Source organism: Xiphophorus hellerii, chromosome 17, assembly GCF_003331165.1.
Source record: "Xiphophorus hellerii strain 12219 chromosome 17, Xiphophorus_hellerii-4.1, whole genome shotgun sequence".
In the NCBI taxonomy this organism is placed as follows: domain Eukaryota; kingdom Metazoa; phylum Chordata; class Actinopteri; order Cyprinodontiformes; family Poeciliidae; genus Xiphophorus; species Xiphophorus hellerii.
In genome coordinates this window covers 20,840,140-20,860,695 of record NC_045688.1, presented here as the reverse complement: position 1 = coordinate 20,860,695, position 20,556 = coordinate 20,840,140, and the positions used below count along the sequence as shown (strand labels likewise).

General features: G+C 48.5%; 1 protein-coding gene across 2 annotated transcripts in view; it reads left to right on the top strand.

Moving 5' to 3' along the window:
• The first annotated feature begins 4 nt into the window (after positions 1-4).
• Positions 5-20,556, top strand: part of tmpoa (thymopoietin a) — a 37,815-nt gene continuing 17,263 nt past the window's right edge. The window contains exon 1 of one of the 2 annotated variants that reach the window (XM_032588969.1): positions 5-389. In XM_032588969.1, the coding sequence (XP_032444860.1) occupies positions 147-389 (243 nt within the window). In that variant the 5' untranslated portion in view covers positions 5-146. The remainder of the gene's footprint in view (positions 390-20,556) is intronic. The other variant, XM_032588968.1, reaches the window with a different exon arrangement.

The window sequence follows — 20,556 nt, the reverse complement described above, 5'->3', positions numbered from 1 at the left end:
CGTGGTTTACGTTCTCCAGCCTAGAGCTATGGCACTAGAGCCTCCAGGTTGCAGCCGTACGCGTCTTGGTCGCTCTGCTTTCGGTACCGTCGCTAAGCTAATTTACCCAGGCTCTGTGGCTCCTCTGCCTTCATCTTAAGTTCGACATGCCGGAGTACCTGGACGACCCGTCTGTGCTCACCAAAGACAAGCTAAAGAGCGAGCTTGTTGCTCACAATGTGGAACTTCCGAGCGGCAACCCGACCAAGGACGTGTATGTGCAGCTTTATCTAAAGAACCTGACGGTCCAGAACGAGAGGAATGTCGCGGCCGTAGTTCTGGATGCGTTCTCCAGCGACGAGGAGCTGCCGCCTGTCGTGGCCTCCAACAGAAGCCGCTCCTCCGGAAGGGTAAGCCTTGTTCTCCGTGTCAGAGTCAACCACCTGCCTCTTGTATTTATTTATTTATTTATTTATTTATTTATTTATTTATTTATTTATTTTTTACCGTTTTTATGATACTGATATTCAGAAGGGCTCACATCGCTTATGGTGGAACTGCGAAGTGGAAACGTTAACCTCAGGAAAGAACTCCGAGTGCAGTTTGTATTATTGTTTTATACATTATAGACCAGCTTAACGGTATTCCTAAACTAGTTTTGCCTTTGTGGGATGAAAAGGGGTTTTTTCCATTTCTTCCCATCCAGCCACCAGCTGCGCCCCGCCTCCTGATGTCAGATTGTTGGTTAGACACAGCAAGCCTCTGATTGAGCTTATGGTCTTAACTAAATCACTTCATGGCCACAGATTTGATCAAACTGTCACTGTTCAGCTTTCACTTCCCCCCAGAACTTTCCCACTTTAGTCTCAGTTTCAGTGAAGCTGGTTGTCATAACACAGCTGCAGCTGCCAGTTCAACACATCCCATCCAGCTGCAGAAACACTTTCTTTTTATGAACAATAAAATCAAGAGTAGATAATGACGTTTACTTTTTATGGCAGGATTTCACAAAATGTAAAGTTTTTTTAAAGAAACATAAACTGCTGATTTTGTGCTGATTTCATTAGGACACTCATGAACCAAGGAATCAGAAGGGTTAGGCAGGTTACTTTAAAAAATATAAGTGGTTACAGTTATAATTTACTCTATTTAAAATGTGATAGCAGTGAAACTATTTCAATTACTTTAACAAAGTAATGCAACAAATTACACAGCTGGATTTGTTAGAAGAGTTCTGCCTGGGTTAGTTCAACATGATGAGAGAGGAGATCAGATTGAATTAATCTGGACTTGAATGAGATTTTTATTTCTGAAAACTTTTAGGTTCATTGGTAGGTTCATTGCCCTCTTAGAAGAATGCACTTGCAGATGCTCCAGTGCTTTGTTGAGTCAAACCTGTCTCTATCTTTTTGTGTAACAAAATCAGCTGCTTTGCATTTGATGCTATTCTAAATTTTGCTTAAAAAGTCTCTATATCATAAGTTTTTCCAAGTGAGTCCTTCTCTACTCTTAGCTAATTGTGTCAATGATGGATTTAGAAGTAATTTAAAATCACCTACATATACAGAGAAATATTGAATCTGATAACTGAAGATAATACTTCTACCAGGGGGTGAAAGATGCTTCATGCTTCATTTTCCAAGATGGCGGCGCACGCAGTTGCAGCGGCTCATTGCTCTCTCGGTCGGTGCTATGTTTGGCTGTTTGTGTACGTGTTGATTTGTGTTCCGTACTCGTCATGTCGGACAAACAAAATATACAGTCGGGACGATCTCCTGACGATCGGTGCCCGCTACGAACGAGATGTTACAGCTGATTTTCAACGCTTGTTCAATATTCCGGGGGACATGGCGAGGAGCCCCGGCGCGCCGTGGATTACCATCACAGCAGGGAGGAAGCATTGGCGGCGTAGAGAGAGAAGGCAGAAGCGGGGCTGCAGGGCCGGCGTGCTAGCTAGGCTACGGAGGCAACCACACAAACCACCGCTCCCCAGCCTGTTTCGCTCAGAACGCCAGATCCCTTGCAAACAAGATGGATGAACTGAGACTACAGGCTGCATCTCACAGTGCAGTGAAGGACAGCTGTATTCTTCTGATCACGGAGACCTGGCTGCATCCAGACGTAGCGGACTCTGCCATCGAGATAGCAGGCTACACAGTACAGCACCATGACAGAACGAAAGACTCCGGTAAGAGCAGAGGAGGAGGGCTCTGTGTGTACGTGAACAACACCTGGTGTACTAACACAGCGACTGTCATCAGCCATTGCTCCCCAGACCTGGAGTATGTGACTGTTAGATGCAGACCAATATACCTCCCCAGAGAGTTCACCGTAGTCATGGTAACCGCTGTTTACATACCACCGGATGCTAATGCTAAAACAGCTATTGGACTTTTGCATGGCAGCATTAGCCATCTGCAGAGCATCTATCCAGATGCTGTGCACATCATAGCGGGGGACTTCAACCATGCAGACTTGAAGATGGCGCTCCCCAAATTCCACCAGCATGTAAAGTGTGCTACAAGAGAGGCTAACACTCTGGACAAAGTCTACTCCAACATCAAGCTAGGCTACAGGGCTAGACCACTTCCTCACCTTGGTCAGTCCGATCACCTGTCCCTGCATTTAATTCCTGCTTATGCCCCCCTCAGGAAAACTGCTCCAACCATCACCAAAACCATCAAATCCTGGCCTGAGGATGCGACACAGCAGCTGCAGGACTGTTTCGACAGGACAAACTGGGATGTTTTTGAACATCAGGACCTGGAGGTTTTTACAGACAGTGTACTGTGCTACATCAAGAACTGTATTGACACTGTAGCTGTGGATAAACACATCCGGGTCTTCCCAAACCAGAAGCCCTGGATGACTCAGGAGGTCCAGCGACTGCTAAAGACCAGGAATACCGCCTTCAGGTCTGGGGACAGGACCGTCTACAGTACAGCCCGAGCTAACTTGAAGAGCGGCATCAGAATGGCTAAGTCTGACTACAGGAGGAGGATAGAGGGCTACCTTGACAGCAACAACAGCAGGCAGGTGTGGCAGGGAATCCAGCATCTCACCAACTACAGGACCAACCTCGCAGCTGCGGAAGGCGACGCCACGCTGGCAGAGGAGCTGAACCTCTTCTTTGCCCGCTTTGAGGTGAAGCCAACAGAAGCAGCCACACTACACCAAGCGACCCACAACACCACACTCCTCGTTGTAGAGGAGCACGAGGTGAGGCGCACACTGCCTCACCTCGTGCGGCAAGGAAGCCAAGGAAGGCTGCTGGACCTGATGGTGTCCCTGGACGTGTCCTGAAAGACTTCGCCGATCAGCTGGCTGGAGTCTTCACCAGGATCTTCAACCAGTCCCTAGCCCTGTCTACAGTCCCATCCTGCCTGAAATCTTCCACCATAGTCCCCATACCCAAGAAACCTCACATCTCTTGCCTCAACGACTACCGGCCAGTGGCACTAACCCCTGTGGTGACGAAGTGTTTTGAAAAACTGGTCAGGGGTCACATCACAGCACTTCTCCCTCCTGGCTTTGACCCCCACCAGTTCACCTACAGAGCCAACAGATGCACAGAGGACGCTGTGATCACAGCCCTCCATGCTGCTCTGTCACATCTGGAGCAGCAGGGGAGCTATGTGCGGATGCTCTTTGTAGACTACAGCTCTGCTTTTAATACCATCCTCCCCCACAGACTGGTGGACAAATTGGGGGACCTGGGCCTCCCTCACTCCACCTGCATGTGGATTCTGAGCTTCCTGACCAACCGACAGCAGAGAGTTAGGGTGGGAAAACATACATCCACTGCCCTCAGCCTTAGTACTGACTCTCCACAGGGCTGTGTGCTGAGCCCCCTGCTCTATTGTCTGTACACATACGACTGCACCTCTGCCCACCACAGCAACACCATCATCAAGTTTGCTGACGACACCACAGTGGTGGGGCTCATCTCAGGAGGCGACGAGTCCGCCTACAGGGGGGAGGTGGAGCGGCTGTTAGTGTGGTGCAGGGAGAACAATCTGCTCCTCAACAACTCAAAGACAAAAGAACTCATAATAGATTACAGGAGGAATAAAACGGACATTACACCACTAACCGTTGGGGGAAAATGTGTGGAGAGGGTAGCTGATTTCCGTTTCCTGGGGGTCCACATTGAGCAGGGCCTCACATGGAACATGAACACCTTCGAGCTGATAAAAAAGGCCCAGCAAAGACTACTTCCTGAGGGTTCTCAGGAGGAACAACATCAAGGAGAAGCTGCTGGTGTCCTTCTACAAGTGCTCCATAGAGAGCATACTGACTTACTGTATCTGTGTATGGTATAACAGCAGCACTACGGCTCAAAGGAAAGCTCTCCAAAGGGTTGTGAATACAGCCCAAAAAATCATTGGCTGCCCTCTCCCCTCACTGGAGGACTTGCACAGCGACCGCTGTCTAAGAAAAGCACAACACATCACAAAGGACACTTCTCACCCCGAACATTCTCTGTTCACACTGCTGCCTTCAGGCAGAAGATACAGAGCAACCAGAACAAGAACCAACCGTCTCAGAGACAGTTTCTACCCGATAGCAATAACAAAACTAAATGCAATCAAAAACAACCATTAATCATCATGAATGATGTATGTGAGAATATGGCTGGGTTTTTTTTTTTTTTTTACCAGTTATTTGTTATTTCTTACATTGTGTGTGAATTGTGAGACAGTTATTTTTTGTTTAAGCATATGCACTGACTGATGGCACCTTTTAAATTTTGTTGTTCTTGTGACAATGACAATAAAGATCTATCTATCTATCTATCTATCTATCTATCTATCTATCTATCTATCTATCTACTGTATATATATATATATATATATATATATATATATATATATATATATAAAATGACTTCTTCCTGCTCCAGTTCTCCTTTAACACAATCTGCTCTCTTTATTTATTTATTCAGCAATAAGGTTAAAACTGATGGTGTTGGATGTAAGAATTTCTACTTCTCTTCTTACCAGACTTGTGGGAAACAAAATGTGTTTTCGAACACATTTTCTTTAGCTTCTCATGTTCTGTGCTTGATCAATGTTTTTCACAAGACAATGCCAATGTCTGACTTTGAAGTAATATTGCTCGTCTTAATGTTTTTTATAGCATTCACATTTATAGACTAAGAATATTATAATAGTTCATTCACTATAGACATCTGTGACATATTTTCCTGCACCTGCGTAACTTTGATGCTGTTTCGCAGAATTGTTGAGTTGTTTTTGGAACTTGCACTGACCCCTGCAGACACAGACTGGTTGAATTCCACAAATACAAGTTCAAATGAGCTTCTCAGTAAATTCATTTCTAAGTCCAAAGTTGCTACTGTATGTTTATGAAATGAGCCTTCGTAGGGTTTACATTTGGCAGAGAGGAATGGGAAATTAACTGTGCAAATGAAAGAATTCACATTTCCTTTTTAGGATAAAGGATTTTTAAATCCCTAAAGGAGAAAATAATCTGCACCAATGTTTTGATGTTTATATTTGCATTTCATGTAGAATTTCAGGATATTCTTTATTTTCTCTTTCCTGGAAATAGCCTACTTGCTATTGTCTGAAAATCTTTACCTGACTGTCTGTCCAGATGTGCTTAGAGCCACCTGTTGCCATTGTTGGTCAAGCTCTGCACTGGTGGGGACTACAAGTGCACCTCTCAAGGTTCATATGGATTTAGCAAACTGTTAAACTGCAGTGTTCTCAGCAGAAGATTTCTTGCATGTGATGCCACGTTATCAAATTTAAGTGTTCTTTATAAATAAAATGGCTAAAAGTTTGAAAACAGTACACACTCCTAGCTTGAAATCTTACTAGTGTCCTGCAGGATTAGGAAAGAATTCACAGAATTCAACATGTAAGCTTTTTGTCTGCTTACATGTTGCTCCTGATGAATCTTGTTGCAGATTTTTTTTTAAAATTCCAACCAAAAGGTTGGCAGAAGATGTGCTGAACATTACAGACCAGACAGGTTTCACCAGCTGACAACACGGCAGTGTGAAAACAGCAGAGCGCTCATAAAGGATTTATTTCCTCTGTCAGTTGTTCAGTATGTGAAGTAACAGCAACCGTGTAAAGGTGTACTTACAGAGGAATGCTAGAGGGTGGGACACTGATCCACCCTCTAGCATTCAATGTGAATAATGATTTATAAGTTACAAGTAAACAGAAAAATACACATTCTTTACTGGTAATACGTTTATATAATGAAGCCATTTGAAGTAAGAGAGTAGACATGTTTCTGCTCAGGCATGAATAACGCAATTCAAGTTTATAAGAACTTTTTTTTATCTTGTACAAGTTATTGCACACTGTACAGTGTACACTATTTATAATGAATATTTTACAATGTGAAATGAAGCTTTGATAAATAAAGTGGCTTGCATGCCACTTGAAATGTTCCACATTTGGTCACATTACAACTGCAAACAAATATATTGGAATTTAATGTGAAAGAACACAAAGTGGAATACAGTTGTGAGGTAGAAAGAAAAATTACACATGATTCAAAGCACTTAATACAAATAAACTGAAAAGTGTGATGTGCAAAAATATTCAGGCTCCCTGAGTCAGAACTTTATGGAACCACCGTTTGCTGCAATTCCAGCTGCTAGTCTTTAAGGATTGTCTCTACCATCTTTGGACTTCTAGTTGTTGAAAGTTTCTCTATTCTTCTTTGCAAAACAGCTCTTCCCCAGTCTCAAGTTTATTTTAGACTCCCAAGTTTTCTTACGTTGCCCTGTATTTGGCTCCATCCATCTGCCCATAAAACTCTGATTCTATGGCCCCTATTGTTGTGCAAATGTTGTCTCAAGGCACTTGACAAAAATCACTTCAATTCAATCACACACATCCTAGTTATCAAACAGTACAGTAAGCTCAACTAATTAGTCAAAGTATTTTAAAAAGTTTCTTGCTATTTCATCCCTACTGATCGCCAGAGGGTGGTGCTGAAAGCACTGAATGTTCCCTTCGCGCATGTGCCGTTCGAACAATAATATCAACAGTCACACCTGTGACATATCGGATGATCAATCAGAGGCTATAAAGCATGACGTCATCCAAAGCTCTGCTCCTCTTTTCTTCTCGCGTGCAGTTTGCTTTGTATGGCATCAGCCTTTTGGATTTCTGGATCTTTTCACCGTCGTTGGACGCCGACTGCCTGTTGGCCAGAGTAGCGGTGTATCGCCCTCCTATGGCTGCGACAGATCTTCGTTCAAGGTACTGTTTGTTGGAGATGACAGCGGTTACGCCTCCTTTCCCAACTCGCAGCTTATAACCACTGTGTTTGTACACGTTATAGCTTAGCTAGCGGTGTTAGCCTTTCTAAGTTTGACGTTTCGCTTTAATTGGTGACGATAGGATCTCGCCCCCTCTCCCAATTTTAACCGACCTTATAAGTGGTTTGTTATTACTTTGATTGGTGACGGGAACCTTTTTTGCTCCCTCTCCTAGTTTTATTTGGATTTTCATCCTGTCCAGACGTGGCTGACGGCATCAGCCCCTTTTTTCTTCTCCCCGGCTTTTTTTGCTGTGATTGGTGACAGCAGCGTTCACGCCCCCTCTCCCATTTTTAATCTGTTTTTTCGTCCTATTCTGGACGTAGCTGGACCGCGTCTGCCTGTCGTTGGTCCGCTGGTTTTTCTTTAATTGGTGACGGTAGCGTCTCGCCCCCTCTCCCAGTTTTAGCAAGCCTCCTGTTCGGAGTTCTGGGATGGGCTACGTGTTGCCTCTCCGTGTTTATTTAATTGTTGATGGCAGCGTTTTTGCCCCCTCTCCCAGTTTTATTTTTTCGTCCTTTATTCTGGACATAGCTGACGGTGTCAGCCCCTTTGTTGCTCTTTTATTGTGATTGGTGACGGTAGTGTTCTTCACCCCCTCTCCCAATTGTAGTCTGCTCTGTCTGCCTGTGGTGGACCTTGCTTCAGTTTTGGACATGAATAGCTCCCACCGTTGTGCGGATTGCAGGGCTGTGCTTCAGGCAGGTGATGGTCACGAACTGTGCCCTGCCTGCCTCGGGCATGATCAGACAATCCCTGCATGAACTGCAGCTACATGCCCCATGCAGTGAAAGTGGCTCGACTGGCCAAGTTACTCCCCGAGTGTGGAAATGACCTTCCACCTTCTGGAAATTCTGTGAAAGAGGTGTACGGAGCCCCGTGCTGGAAGAAAAACGTCGAGTGACTGAGGGTCATTGCGCGTAATGGAAACCCTGCAAATTCTAGACACTAACAGGTACCATAGAATTGCACAAAAATCCGTGAGGGACGGCGGAGTCCCTGCTCAAAATTCGGGTTAGGGTTACCCTAAGAGGTGTATGGAGCCTTGTGCCAGAAGTCCATTAAAATGCTGTCTACATCGTTTTAAATAGAATAGAATAGAAGTACTTTATTCATCCCAGCAGGGAAATTACTTCGCAGTTACAGCATAGAGACAAGACACAATAACAACTACCACTGAGTAGTAGTTGTAGATAAAATAAAAAATAAAAATAAAATATAAAATGCTATGAATTGTAAAAATATGAAATGCTGTTAATATAAAAAGCAACTTAGAGCAGTCCTTGCAAAGATTCAAAAAATGCAGATATGTATATTTAAATATATGTACAGCAAGTGTGCCACAGTGCAGTTGTGCAAAATTGGACTGATTAGTGCAGAACAATGATTTAGCTTTTATTGTACAGTGAGATGGCATGTGGCAGGAAGGATTTCCTGTATCTGTCCCTACGGCAGCGGAGCTGGAGCAGTCTATGTGAGAAGGTGCTCCGCTGTCTGTCCACTATGTGGTGGAGAGGGTGCTGTTTATTGTCCATAATAGACAGAACCTTCTTCAGTGTCCTCCTCTCCACCACAGTTTCCAGGGACTCCAGCCTTAGTCCCAGTACAGAGCCAGCTTTCCTGATGATTTTGTCCAATCTATTAGAGTCGCTGGCTCTGATGCTGCTTCCCCAACACACAGCAGCAAAGAAGATGGCACCGGCAACAACACTGTGATAAAAGGTCTCCAACATCTTGCTGCACACATTGAAGGATCTCAGCTTCCTTAAAAAATAGAGTCTGCTCATCCCCTTCTTGCACACAGCGTCAGTGTTAGATGCCCAGTCCAGTCTGTTGCCGATTACAACTCCCAGGTATTTGTAATCCTCCACCTCCTCCACCACTTCCCCTTTGATCTTCAGTGGCCGTGAAGGTATCTTCTTCCTTCTGAAGTCAATCACCATCTCTCTGGTCTTACTAATGTTGAGCCTCAGGTGATTCTGCTCAGACCACTCCACAAAGCTGTCCACCAGTGTCCTGTACTCCCCCTCCCCTCCATCCCCTATACACCCGACAACCGCTGAGTCATCAGAAAACTTCTGTAGGTGACATTCAGACAACTCTGAGTACAACTCAGTACAACTCTGAGTCATGACTCAGAGTTGTACTGGAAATCAGTGGTGTACAAGGTGAAGACAAAGGGAAAAAGCACAGTTCCCTGTGGAGCTCCTACGTCACTGACCACCACATCAGACAGGACACTGCCCAGACGGACAAACTGTGGCCTGCCTGTCAAGTAGTCAGTAACCCAGGAGATCACTGAGTCGTTGACACCCATCCTCCGCAGCTTCTCACCCAGTAGCAGAGGCTGGATGGTGTTGAAGGCACTGGAGAAATCAAAGAATGTGATTCTCACAGTGTCTCCTCCACCATCCAGGTGCGAAAGTGCTCGTTGCAGCAGGAAGATGATGGCATCGTCAACTCCTAAGTGGGGCTGGTAGGCAAATTGCAGGGGGTCTAGAAACGTCCTCACCCGAGGCCTCAGCTGGGCCAGGACCAGTCTCTCCATGACCTTCATCACATGAGATGTGAGAGCAACTGGTCTGTAGTCTTCTGGGTCGGATGTCCTTGGCTTCTTGGGAACAGGAACCACATGTGATGTCTTCCACCGCAGCGGGACTCTCTCCAGCCTCAAGCTCAGGTTGTACATGTGTGCCAGTACAGGGGACAGCTGGCCAGAGCAGGTTTTCAGGATCCGTGGTGTAATGCTATCAGGTCCTGCAGCCTTCCCCTGGTGTAATCGCTCCAACTGTCTCTTAACTTGTCACTGTCACCTGTCCAACTGTCACCGTTAGCTGGGGGTAGGTGTTGTTGTCTGCAGTGGAGATGGGGGAGGAAGGGGCGATGGGGGGCTGAAGGAGAGGTGGTGTGCAGGAGAATGCCGGTAGGTGGGTTGAACAACTTGGGGCAGTGTGGATGTGTGGGGGGATGGTGGTGGTAGGGGAGTAGCAGGAGGTGAGCTAAACCTGTTGAAAAACTGGTTGAACTGGTTTGCTCTATCCAGGCTCCCAGATGTCTGTGTGTCCTTCCCCTTCATCCCAGTGATGTGCTTCATTCCTTTCCACACATCTCTCACACTGTTCTGCTCGAGTTTAGACTCAAGCTTCCTCCTGTAGTTGTCCTTGCATGTCCTCAGTGTCTCTCTGAGTTCACGCTGAACTCTCGTCTGCTCCTCCTTATCTCCAGACCTGAAAGCCATCTTCTTTTTGTTTAGAAGTGCCTTCAGGTCACTGGTAATCCAGGGTTTGTTGTTGGGGAAGCAGCGCACGGTCCGGGCTGGCATGACAGTGTCCTCACAGAATCTGATGTAGTCCGTGATGCAGTCAGACATGTTGTCGATGTCCTCCCCATGAGGCCCACAGAGCACATCCCAGTCTGTCGACCCAAAGCAGTCCTGCAGTGCCTCAGCTGCCTCCTGTGTCCACCTCCTCACCGTCCTGATGCGCACAGGCTGCCTACTCACTAGAGGGACATACTTGGGAGTCATCCTTACCAAGATGTGGTCCGACCTGCCAAGGGGGGGCAGGGCTGTGGCGCTGTATGCATCTTTGGCATTAGCATACAGGAGATCCAGCATTTTGTTTTCCCTGGTGGGACAGTCAACATACTGCTGGAAGTTGTGTAGAGTTTTGTCCAATGAGGCATGGTTAAAGTCACCTGTGATGACCATGAAGGCGTCCGGGTGTTGAGTCTGGAGTTTGGCTGCGGTAGAGCTGATGACGTCACAGGCCACCGCTGCATCAGCTGATGGGGGAATGTAAACAGCGATCAAAATGGCGGACATAAACTCCCTCGGTAAATAATACGGCCGCATTCCCACAGCCAGAAGTTCAATGTCCGGGCTACAAATTTGTTCCTTCACGTTAACATGACCGGGATTACACCACCTCTCACTCACATAAAGTGCAATCCCGCCGCCCTTCTTCTTCCGACTCTTGGAAAAGTCCCTGTCCCCTCGCACCAAGGAAAATCCGGGGACCTCCACGCTATAGTCCGGAATAAGCGAGTGTAGCCAGGTTTCCGTGAAGCAGAAGATACTGCACTCCCTGTACTCCTTCTGGGTCCTAACCAGCGCCGTGAGTTCGTCCGTCTTATTCCCCAAAGACCTCACGTTCCCCACAATAATCGCCGCTGGTTTGTGCCGTCTCCTCTTCTCCCTCCGTTTAACTCCAGACCTGCAGCCCCGGCGTCTCCTCCGTAACTCCTCTGGGACCACAGGCCTGTCTCCGGGCAGCAGCGGAGGCTTACACAGCGCAATCAGCTGTTCACGCGAGTAAACAATGCCGCTACTCCGTTCGGCGAGGTTTTCCGTAACAAAGAGTAGAAAAAGTAGCAGAAGAATGCGGAGAACAGTGACAGAACCACATCCAGCCATTGTGTAAAGCTTAACTGATGATCTATGGGTTCTTTAAGCACGGATCCTTAATCGGTTACAGCAAATATACACAGATTAACACACACGGCGGGAGCTGCGTCTGCAAGCAGCCAGCTGTGCGGGCGCCATCTTGGAGAAAAAAGTGTGATTAAACTGTGTGATTGTGAGCGTGAGTGGGAATAAAAATAGCAATAGGTATTTTGTTCCATATAACACAGTAGGAGTGTAACAGATAAACCTTGTATGGATGCAAACTCGACTAAAAACCCACCTGTTTAGGATTGTATTTGAAACGTAATCAATTACAAATTTATTGATGGAACCTGACTTAATGTCGTGTTTTGATTGTTGATTCTATGTTGCATTGTGTTTCTGTGTTTGATATGATGTAAAGCACTTTGAAATGCCTTGCTGCTGAAATGTGCTATACAAATAAAATTTGATTGATTGATTGGTTGATTGGGCAGGTGGCCACTCCTAGGCGCTCTAAGCGCAGAACTGAGGCCACGACCTCTGTGGCTCCTCCTAAGAAGAGGCGAGCTAAGTCTGACCAGGGTCTTTCCACAAGGGTTGAGTGATTGTCTACAGAGTTGTCGGAGATGAAGTCCCTCTGGTGGATGCTCCCATGACTGGTTCTCTTCTCCACCTGTGCCAGAGTTAGCTGTGGAGGAGGATGTGCTGTCTTTGGCTGCCTCTGCCTCTCACTTTGGGAATGAGGAGGAGGAGGAGGCACAGTCATCTCGCACTTCGGAGACTGGCTCACGCTCTTCGTCTCAGAGTGCAGCTAGTTGCTCTGGTGACAGTTCAATGCAAGGCATCATGCATATGGCCTTGAGACAGCTGCAGCTGGATGTCCCGCAAGTGGTTGAGTCCGCTCCTGGCAGTGCCTTTTTCAGGCGCAGACGAGCCCCTACTCCCTTCAGAGGAGTACCTCAGGGAGTTGCGTGCTTGTTGGAGTGACCCTAGAGCGTTTTCACGTCTTTCCACCGATGGTTGGGTGTTGGCAGCAGGCCTGCAGTCAAACCTGCTGTTTCCTCACTCATTGTGTCCCCAGATGAAGCCCTGCGTGATGATGTTCGGTGCCCGTGGCCTGAATGTCGTATTACAGATGGCTTCCTCTGTAAAGCGTATAATGCCGGAGCACATGCCGGCCGCCTTGGCATTTTGTTGGCGCACCTCATGTTTGCCCTTTCTGCATTCCTTCAGGATACCAGAGGGGTTGATACAGCTGTTGGCTTTAGCGATGCAGCGCTTCAGGCCTTTGCATTGATGACCAGACAGCTTGGGCGTGTGATGTCTTTTCTAGTCCAGGCTCACCGACAGGTCTGGCTGGCTCAGTCCACATTGACTGAAACATGCCACAGGACCCTCCGCAGGGTTGCTGTGGTGCCAGGGGAGTTATTTGGTTCTTAGACTTAGACTTAGACTGACTTTATTATCATTTTGCATGCACAGGGTGTATACAGAACGAAATTTCGTTGCATACGACTCAGAACAATGTTTTGAGGTTCCAATGTTATGAGGTTACTCCAGAATAGAATAAAATGTAATATAAAATATAAATATAAAATATAAAGTGCAGGAATGACAGTAAAATAGAAGTTATTTAGCTATGTACATGTGCAAGGTATGAAGTGGAGACCAGTTTTTGAGTGCAGTCCAGTTGAGAGTTCAGCAGTCTGATGGCAAGTGGGAAAAAGCTGTTTCGGAACCTGGTGGACCTGCACCGGATGCTGCGGAACCTCTTTCCAGAGGGCAGCAGGGAGAACAGTTCATGGTGGGGATGTGAGGGGTCACTGACGATGTTTCGGCCTCGGGACACGCAGCGCTGGGATGAAATGTCCTGAATGGAGGGAAGGGGGGCCCCGATGATCCTCTCTGCTGTCCGCACCACTCTCCTCACGTTCTTCCAGTCGGAGGCGCTGCAGCCTCCACACCACACAGAGAGGCAGCTGGTCAGAATGCTCTCTATGGTGCTTCTGTAGAACGTCTTGAGGATGGGCGGGGGCAGGTGTGCTCTTCTCATCCTCTGCAGGAAATACAAGCGTTTATGTGCCCTCTTGACCAGAGATGTGGTGTTCACAGTCCAGGTGAGGTCTTTGTGATACGCACCCCCAGGAATTTAGTGCTGCTGACCACCTCCACAGCCGAGCTGTTGATGAGCAGTGGAGCGTGGCTGGGCCGGTTCTTCCTGAAGTCGACGATCATCTCCTTCGTCTTGTCAACGTTCAGGATCAGGCTGTTGTCTCTGCACCAGTCCACCAGCTGCTCCACCTCCTCTCTGTAGTCGTCTCTGATGAGGCCCACCACCGTTGTGTCGTCCACGAACTTCACGATGTGATTGGTGGCGAACCTGGGGGCGCAGTCGTGTGTCATCAGAGTGAACAGCAGAGGGCTCGGGACGCAGCCCTGAGGGGAGCCTGTGCTGAGGGTGATGACCTCGGAGGTGTGTTGTCCGATCCGGACTGACTGAGGTCGGTCGGTGAGGAAGTCTAGCAGCCAGTTGCGCAGGGGGGTGCTGAAGCCCAGGTGTCCCAGTTTTCCTGCCAGATGCTGTGGGATGATTGTGTTGAACACTGAGCTGAAGTCCAGGAACAACATCTGCACATGAGTGTTCTTCTCCTCCAGGTGAGCCAGGCTCAGGTGTAGGGCGGAGGAGATGGCGTCCTCAGTGGAGCGGTTTCGGCGGTAGGCAAACTGGAACAGGTCTAATGTGGAGGGGAGTCTGGAGATGATGTGTTCTTTTACCAGCCTTTCAAAGCACTTCATCATGATGGGAGTCAGTGCCACAGGCTGGTAATCGTTGAAAGAGGTGACTTGAGGTTTCTTTGGCACCGGAATGATGGAGGCAGTTTTGAGACAGGCTGGCACTGTGGCTTGGTCCAGTGAGATGTTAAAAATGTCTGTTAGGACACCAGCCAGCTGACCTGCGCATTCCCTGAACACCCGCCCAGGTGTGTTGTCAGGGCCTGGGGCCTTCCGTGGGTTGACTCTTTTCAGAGTCTTCAACACATCGACTGTGTCCAGGCAAAATGCCTCCTCTTCCTGGTGGGGAAGTTTTCTTTGCCGGAGTACTGTTCAGTGCCTCGAACCTCCCAAAGAAGTTATTGAGTCCATTGAGAAAGTCAGCATCAACTTCGCCCACTGGGGAGGAGGATGGATTGTAATCTGTAATCGCCCGTATGCCTTGCCACATACTCCTGGTGTTGCTGGTGTCGTGGAAGAACTCCTGTATTTTCTGACTGTGGGTTCGCTTTGCTAACCTGATAGCATGGTTCAAGTTGGCTCTCGCTGTCCTCAGTGCCTCCTTGTCGCCAGACTTGAAGGCTGAGTTCCGTGCTTTTAGCATTTCCCGTACCTCCTTAGTCATCCAGGGTTGTTGGTTGGCCCAGGTGATAATGTTCTTAGTGATGCTGACGTCCTCTGTGCACTTGTTGATGTAGGCTGACACAGTCATGGCGTACTCATCGATGTTGATCTGGTCGTTGTAAGTGGCTGCTGCCTTGAACATCTCCCAGTCAGAGCACTCAAAACAGTCCTGGAGTGCCTCCATGGCCCCCTCAGTCCACACCCTCACCTGCTTCACTGTAGGTTTTGTTCTGATCAGCAGGGGCTTGTATGCAGGTATTAGCATGACAGATAGGTGGTCTGAAGAGCCAAGGTGGGGGTGGGGGGCTGCTCTGAATGCTTCTTTGACGTTGGTGTAGGCCAAGTCTAGAGTATTCACTCCCCTGGTTGGAAAATCCACATACTGGTTGAAGTGAGGGAGAACAGTCTTCATGTTGGCCTGGTTAAAATCCCCAGCAATGATGAAAATGCCCTCTGTGTGTGAGGATTGCAACTCACTGATGGTCCGGTAGAGAACACTCATAGCCTCGTTAGTGTTAGCACTGGGGGGCACATACACGGCAGTGGTGCTAACAACAGTAAACTCCCTGGGCAGGTAGAATGGTCTGCAGTTAACAGTCAGAAGCTCGATGTCCGGGGAGCAGTAACTGGCGACATTCATGGCATTTTTACACCAGTTGTTGTTGATGTAAATACACAGCCCCCCTCCTCGGGTTTTACCGCTGAGAGCGCTGCTCCTGTCTGCGCGGAATGTAGCGAGCCCCTCCAGGCTAACAACGTTGTCCGGTATGGACGAGTTGAGCCATGTCTCCGTCAGAATGAGAGCGCAGCAGTTCCTCAACTCTCTCTTTGGAGACAGTTCCAGTTGCAGATGGTCTATTTTGTTGTCCAGAGAGCGGACGTTGGAGAGGAAGATGGACGGAAACGGCGATCTGTGGGGGTTAGCGTTTAGCTTAGCTGTCCACTTCGACAGCCGCGCTTCCGCTGCTGGTCGCACCGCCTTCGCTTGCTCCTCCTCCGACTAGTGCTGCTAGGCGAGTACGCTGCGCTGTGGGCCGCTGGGTCTTGCCTCCATAGCACTCCGAGGTCACGTAAACACACCAGAGTAGTCGTATTTATGAGTCCAAAATCACTTGATGATCGTAATTCCAGCAGACGGTGGCGATCATATGCTAACTTACTGAGTGGATGCAAAGTTTGTAGCGTTTTAGGTGGCGTATTTTGCTCAAATACTCGCAAGTTGTCGAGAGCCCATGCAGCCGCAGCCATACAGGGCCTTGGAAGTGCTGCAACAAAATGTTCAGGCGCGGCAGACTAGACAACAGTTTTCAGGCCTCAGCAGAGGTATGCTCCCTCCTCCTCATAATCCGAGGCGTCCATTGGCTGGCCTCAGTATTCGGCCGCCTCTGGGTTGTGATCGGCCTGGTGGGTTTTACCCTCATGCGGTACCATGCAGAGACCAAGCAGGGACTTTCATGTTCCGGCCCGTCAATCAACCAGGCACACCCACAGACTTTGGCCTCCGCCCCCCCAGGGCTCGTAAGGGTCATGGGGAGAGAAAGTGAGGCCGCCAGGCCAGCCGTCAGATATTTTTCTCATCAGCAGCTCAGTTACTGGGCTGCTCTCGCTGTGGATCCATGGGTGGTTACCACTCTGACCCATGGTTACAGTTCTGACGGCGGCCTCACATCTCACACCGGGTCAGGGTGACCGTCATCACCGACCTGGTGAAAGCTCAAGCCCTGGACCAGGAGCTTTCCGCCCTCCTGGCCAAGGGTACAATCGAGGCAGTGGATCCTCTGCAGCAACCCAGAGGCTACTGTTCAACATATTTCCTTGTGCCAAAAAAGACAGGCGGATTTCGTCCCATTTTTTATCTCAGGGGACTCAATCAGTATTTAAACGTCCGGCCATTTTACATATTCACAACGGCAGAGGTTCTTCGGGCTGTGACAAAGGGAGAATGGTTTACATCAAACGACCTTACAGATGCGTACTTTCATGTACCTATTGCGGGGGAACATCGCCGCTTTCTCAGGTTTGCCTATCGGGGTCGCCACTGGCAGTTCCGTGTGCTCCCGTTCGGCCTCTCCCTTTCCCCCAGGGTGTTCACTCGGTGCGTGAAGGCAGCCCTCTCTCTTCTGCAGGCCCGCGGCATGAAGGTTCTGCCATACCTCGACAATTGGCTTCTCTGCGCCCCATCTCGAGAACATGCATCTCGCGATACAAGTCGCCTGCTCGCTCATGTGTCCCAGTTAGGCCTCAAGGTGTACTTGAAGAAGAGCTGTCTGATTCCATCACAGACATCCACTTTTCTTGGGGTGCTCTTGGATTCTCCCTCCATGACAGCCTACCCATCTATCCAGAGGGTGGACGACATTCTCCAGCTGGTGAATTGATTCAGGCTGAGCAGGCAGCTTCCTTACATCACCTTCCTGCAGCTGCTGGGCAAACTAACATCGGTTACTCAGGTTGTGCCCTTAGGTCTGCTGTCACTGTGCCCTTTGCAGAGGTGAATTAACAGCTGGCGCCTGGATACCAAGCTACACGGGCATTGCAAACTTGTGGTAACACGGCCATGTCTTCGTACCCTGAGTCCATGGAGAGAAAGGGCCTATTTGTCCAGGGGTGTGTTCATGGGGGTGGTTGTGTGTTGCAGAGAGGTGGTCACGACAGATGCCAGCTCCATGGGATGGGACGCTGTGTGGCAACACAGGGCGGTTCAGGGCCGGTGGTGTCCACAGGATCGCTCCAAGCATATAAATGTGCTGGAGTTCCATGCTGTGCATTTGGCTCTCAGGCACTTTTTGCCTGACCTGGTGGGGTGACATATCCTGATTTGGTCAGACAACACCTCTGTTGTCTACCACATCAACCACCAAGGTGGCACCAGGTCAGCACCTGGGACTTCTGAAGGAGGCCCAGGATCTCCTGGAATGGGCGTCTGTTCACCTATCCACCCTACAGGCAGTGTGTTTGCCAGGGCTGCAAAACCAGGTAGCAGGCGCCCTCTCCCGACAGGCGCCAGCTCCGGGAGAGTGGTCCCTCCACAGCGACATAGTCCTCCTGATCCGGGACCTTTTCGGTCAAGCAGAGGTCGACCTGTTTGCCACAGAGGAGTGGACTCATTGTCCTATGGTTTTCCTTTACAGGGGCTGGAGGCGCACTGGACTAGGACGCCTTGGCCCAGGGTCCTCCGATATGCCTTTCCACCCCTTTCCCTGATTTGGCCGACTCTTCAGAGTGTTCTCGAGGAGAGCCACAGGATGTTGCTGGTAGCTCCGTATTGGCTGACACGGCCATGGTTCCCACTTCTACGGAGTCTGTGTCACGGTGTCCCATGGTGTCTTCTGACCAGGAGGGATTTACTGTCAACATATCTGTTGGGGGATCAGATATGGCATCCCGATCCTCAACGCCTCCGACTGGGGGGGGGTCACTGGGAGACTTGAACAGCAACTGACTGGGTATTCAGGTCCTGTCAGGCACACTATTTTGAGAGCCAGGGCATTCTCCACTCGTCAGCAATATGAAAACAGATGGCGTCTGTTTTCCCGGTGGTGTTCTGCCCGTAATGATGATCCAGTCACCTGTGCAGTACCCACTATTTTGGAGTTTCTTCAGTCTCTTCTGATAAGGGCCGTTCTCCTTCGATGCTTAAGGTATATGTAGCGGCTATATCATCTAGTCATGCTGACATTGATGGCTGTACAGTGGGGAGCCATAATCTGGTTTCTCTTTTTTTGCGTGGCGCTCGTAGACTGCACCTGCCAACGGTTCCGTAAGCACCTGTTTGGGACCTGTCCTTGGTCCTCGGTGCTCTGTGCCACCCTCCATTTGAGCCTTTGGTTCAGGCAGACCTCAAATGGTTGTCATGTAAGACTGCTTTTTTGTTGACTATTGTCTCAGCTAAGAGGGTCAGTGAGCTACAAGCTCTTTCTGTCAGCCCATCACGTCTCAGATGGAGTTCAGATTGTGACCAAATCCGGCATTTGTCCCTAAAGTGTTTTCTCATTCTCATTGTAGCCAACCATTGAGATTGGTGCGTTTTCAGTCTATGGCAAGGGAAGCTGGTGATAGTTCTGAATTACTGTGCCCAGTGAGGGCACTGGAGGCATATATTGCAGCCACTGCTGCTATAAGATGCTCAGACCAGCTGTTCTTGTGTTATGGGGGCCCTAGATTAGGTTGTCCTCTATCCAAACAGCGTCTCTCCCATTGGATTGTGGATGTCATCTGCCATGCCTACGTTGCAGGGCGCCGCCCACGGTCAGTCGGCGTGAAGGCACACTCTACTAGGAGCGTTTCCACTTCCTGGCCAGCCTTGAGAGGAGTTCCACTGGAAGCTATATTTGCTGCTGCATCCTGGGCTTCTCCGAGCACGTTCACTAGCTTTTACAATGTGAATGTGGCCTCCTCTCATCCTCTGGATCAGGTTCTTTTACAAGGGTCCTCTGGGCCTTCTCAGTGAGGTATTTGCTCAGGATTCCTTGTGACATTGCTGGTATTAGTCATTCAGTGCTTTCAGCACCACCCTCTGGCGGTCAGTAGGGATGAAATAGAACGAACGGTTCTATGAATCCCGGATGACCTCCAGAGATTCTCTGTCTCAGAATCCTTGCATTTCTCGAGAAGATTCTGTAGGGAACAGAGCTTCGGATGACGTCATGCTATATAGCCTTTGATTGATCATCCGATATGTCACAGGTGTGACTCTGTTGATATTACTGCTCGAACGGCTCATCCACGAAGGGAACATTCAGTGCTTTCAGCACCACCCTCTAGCGGTCATCCGGGATTCATAGAACCATAGTTACATATGTAAATTTCGATTTAAGGAAACCCAGCAGAGTGCATTAAAAAAATTTTTTTTTTTTTTTTTTTTTTTACAATTTTTAGTTTTTCATTGAACTTTCTAAATTGATACACTCTGGGATGTTTTGATTAGACAAAATACTTATTCAAGGGGGCGCTAGTGAGCCAAGATGGAGTAAAGACGGATATTTCAGAGCTCCTGCAGGCTTATTAATATTTTCGCTTTAAAAACCACAACTGCTCACTAATTGTGACCTAAATTGAATTGATAAAGGTGTTGGACTATAAAGAATTCCGTTCCAGTGGACGTTACTTGTGAAATGGCGGATAAACCTCGAAAATTCAAGTACGACGGTAACACGGCAAAGCTAACGGCTAACACCAGAGCCACGAGGCAGCGTACTCCAGAAGACGAAGACCCACAACCCAAGAGCCCTAGTATGAGTGAGGAGTTGAGAGCCGATATCCTAACCTCTATACGAGGGGAAATCTCCAAAATTATAAGGGAGGAAATGAGGAATGCGCTGTCTGAAGAGTTCACCGCTCTCAGAGCTGACATCAACGCAGTGAGGGCCGAAATAGCCAGCAACGCCACCTCAGAAATCACCTCAATTAAAACGGATATTGAAGACGTGAAAGGTGGACTGTCCACATGGTCTGATGAGGTAAACACTCTGCAGACCACCGTCAC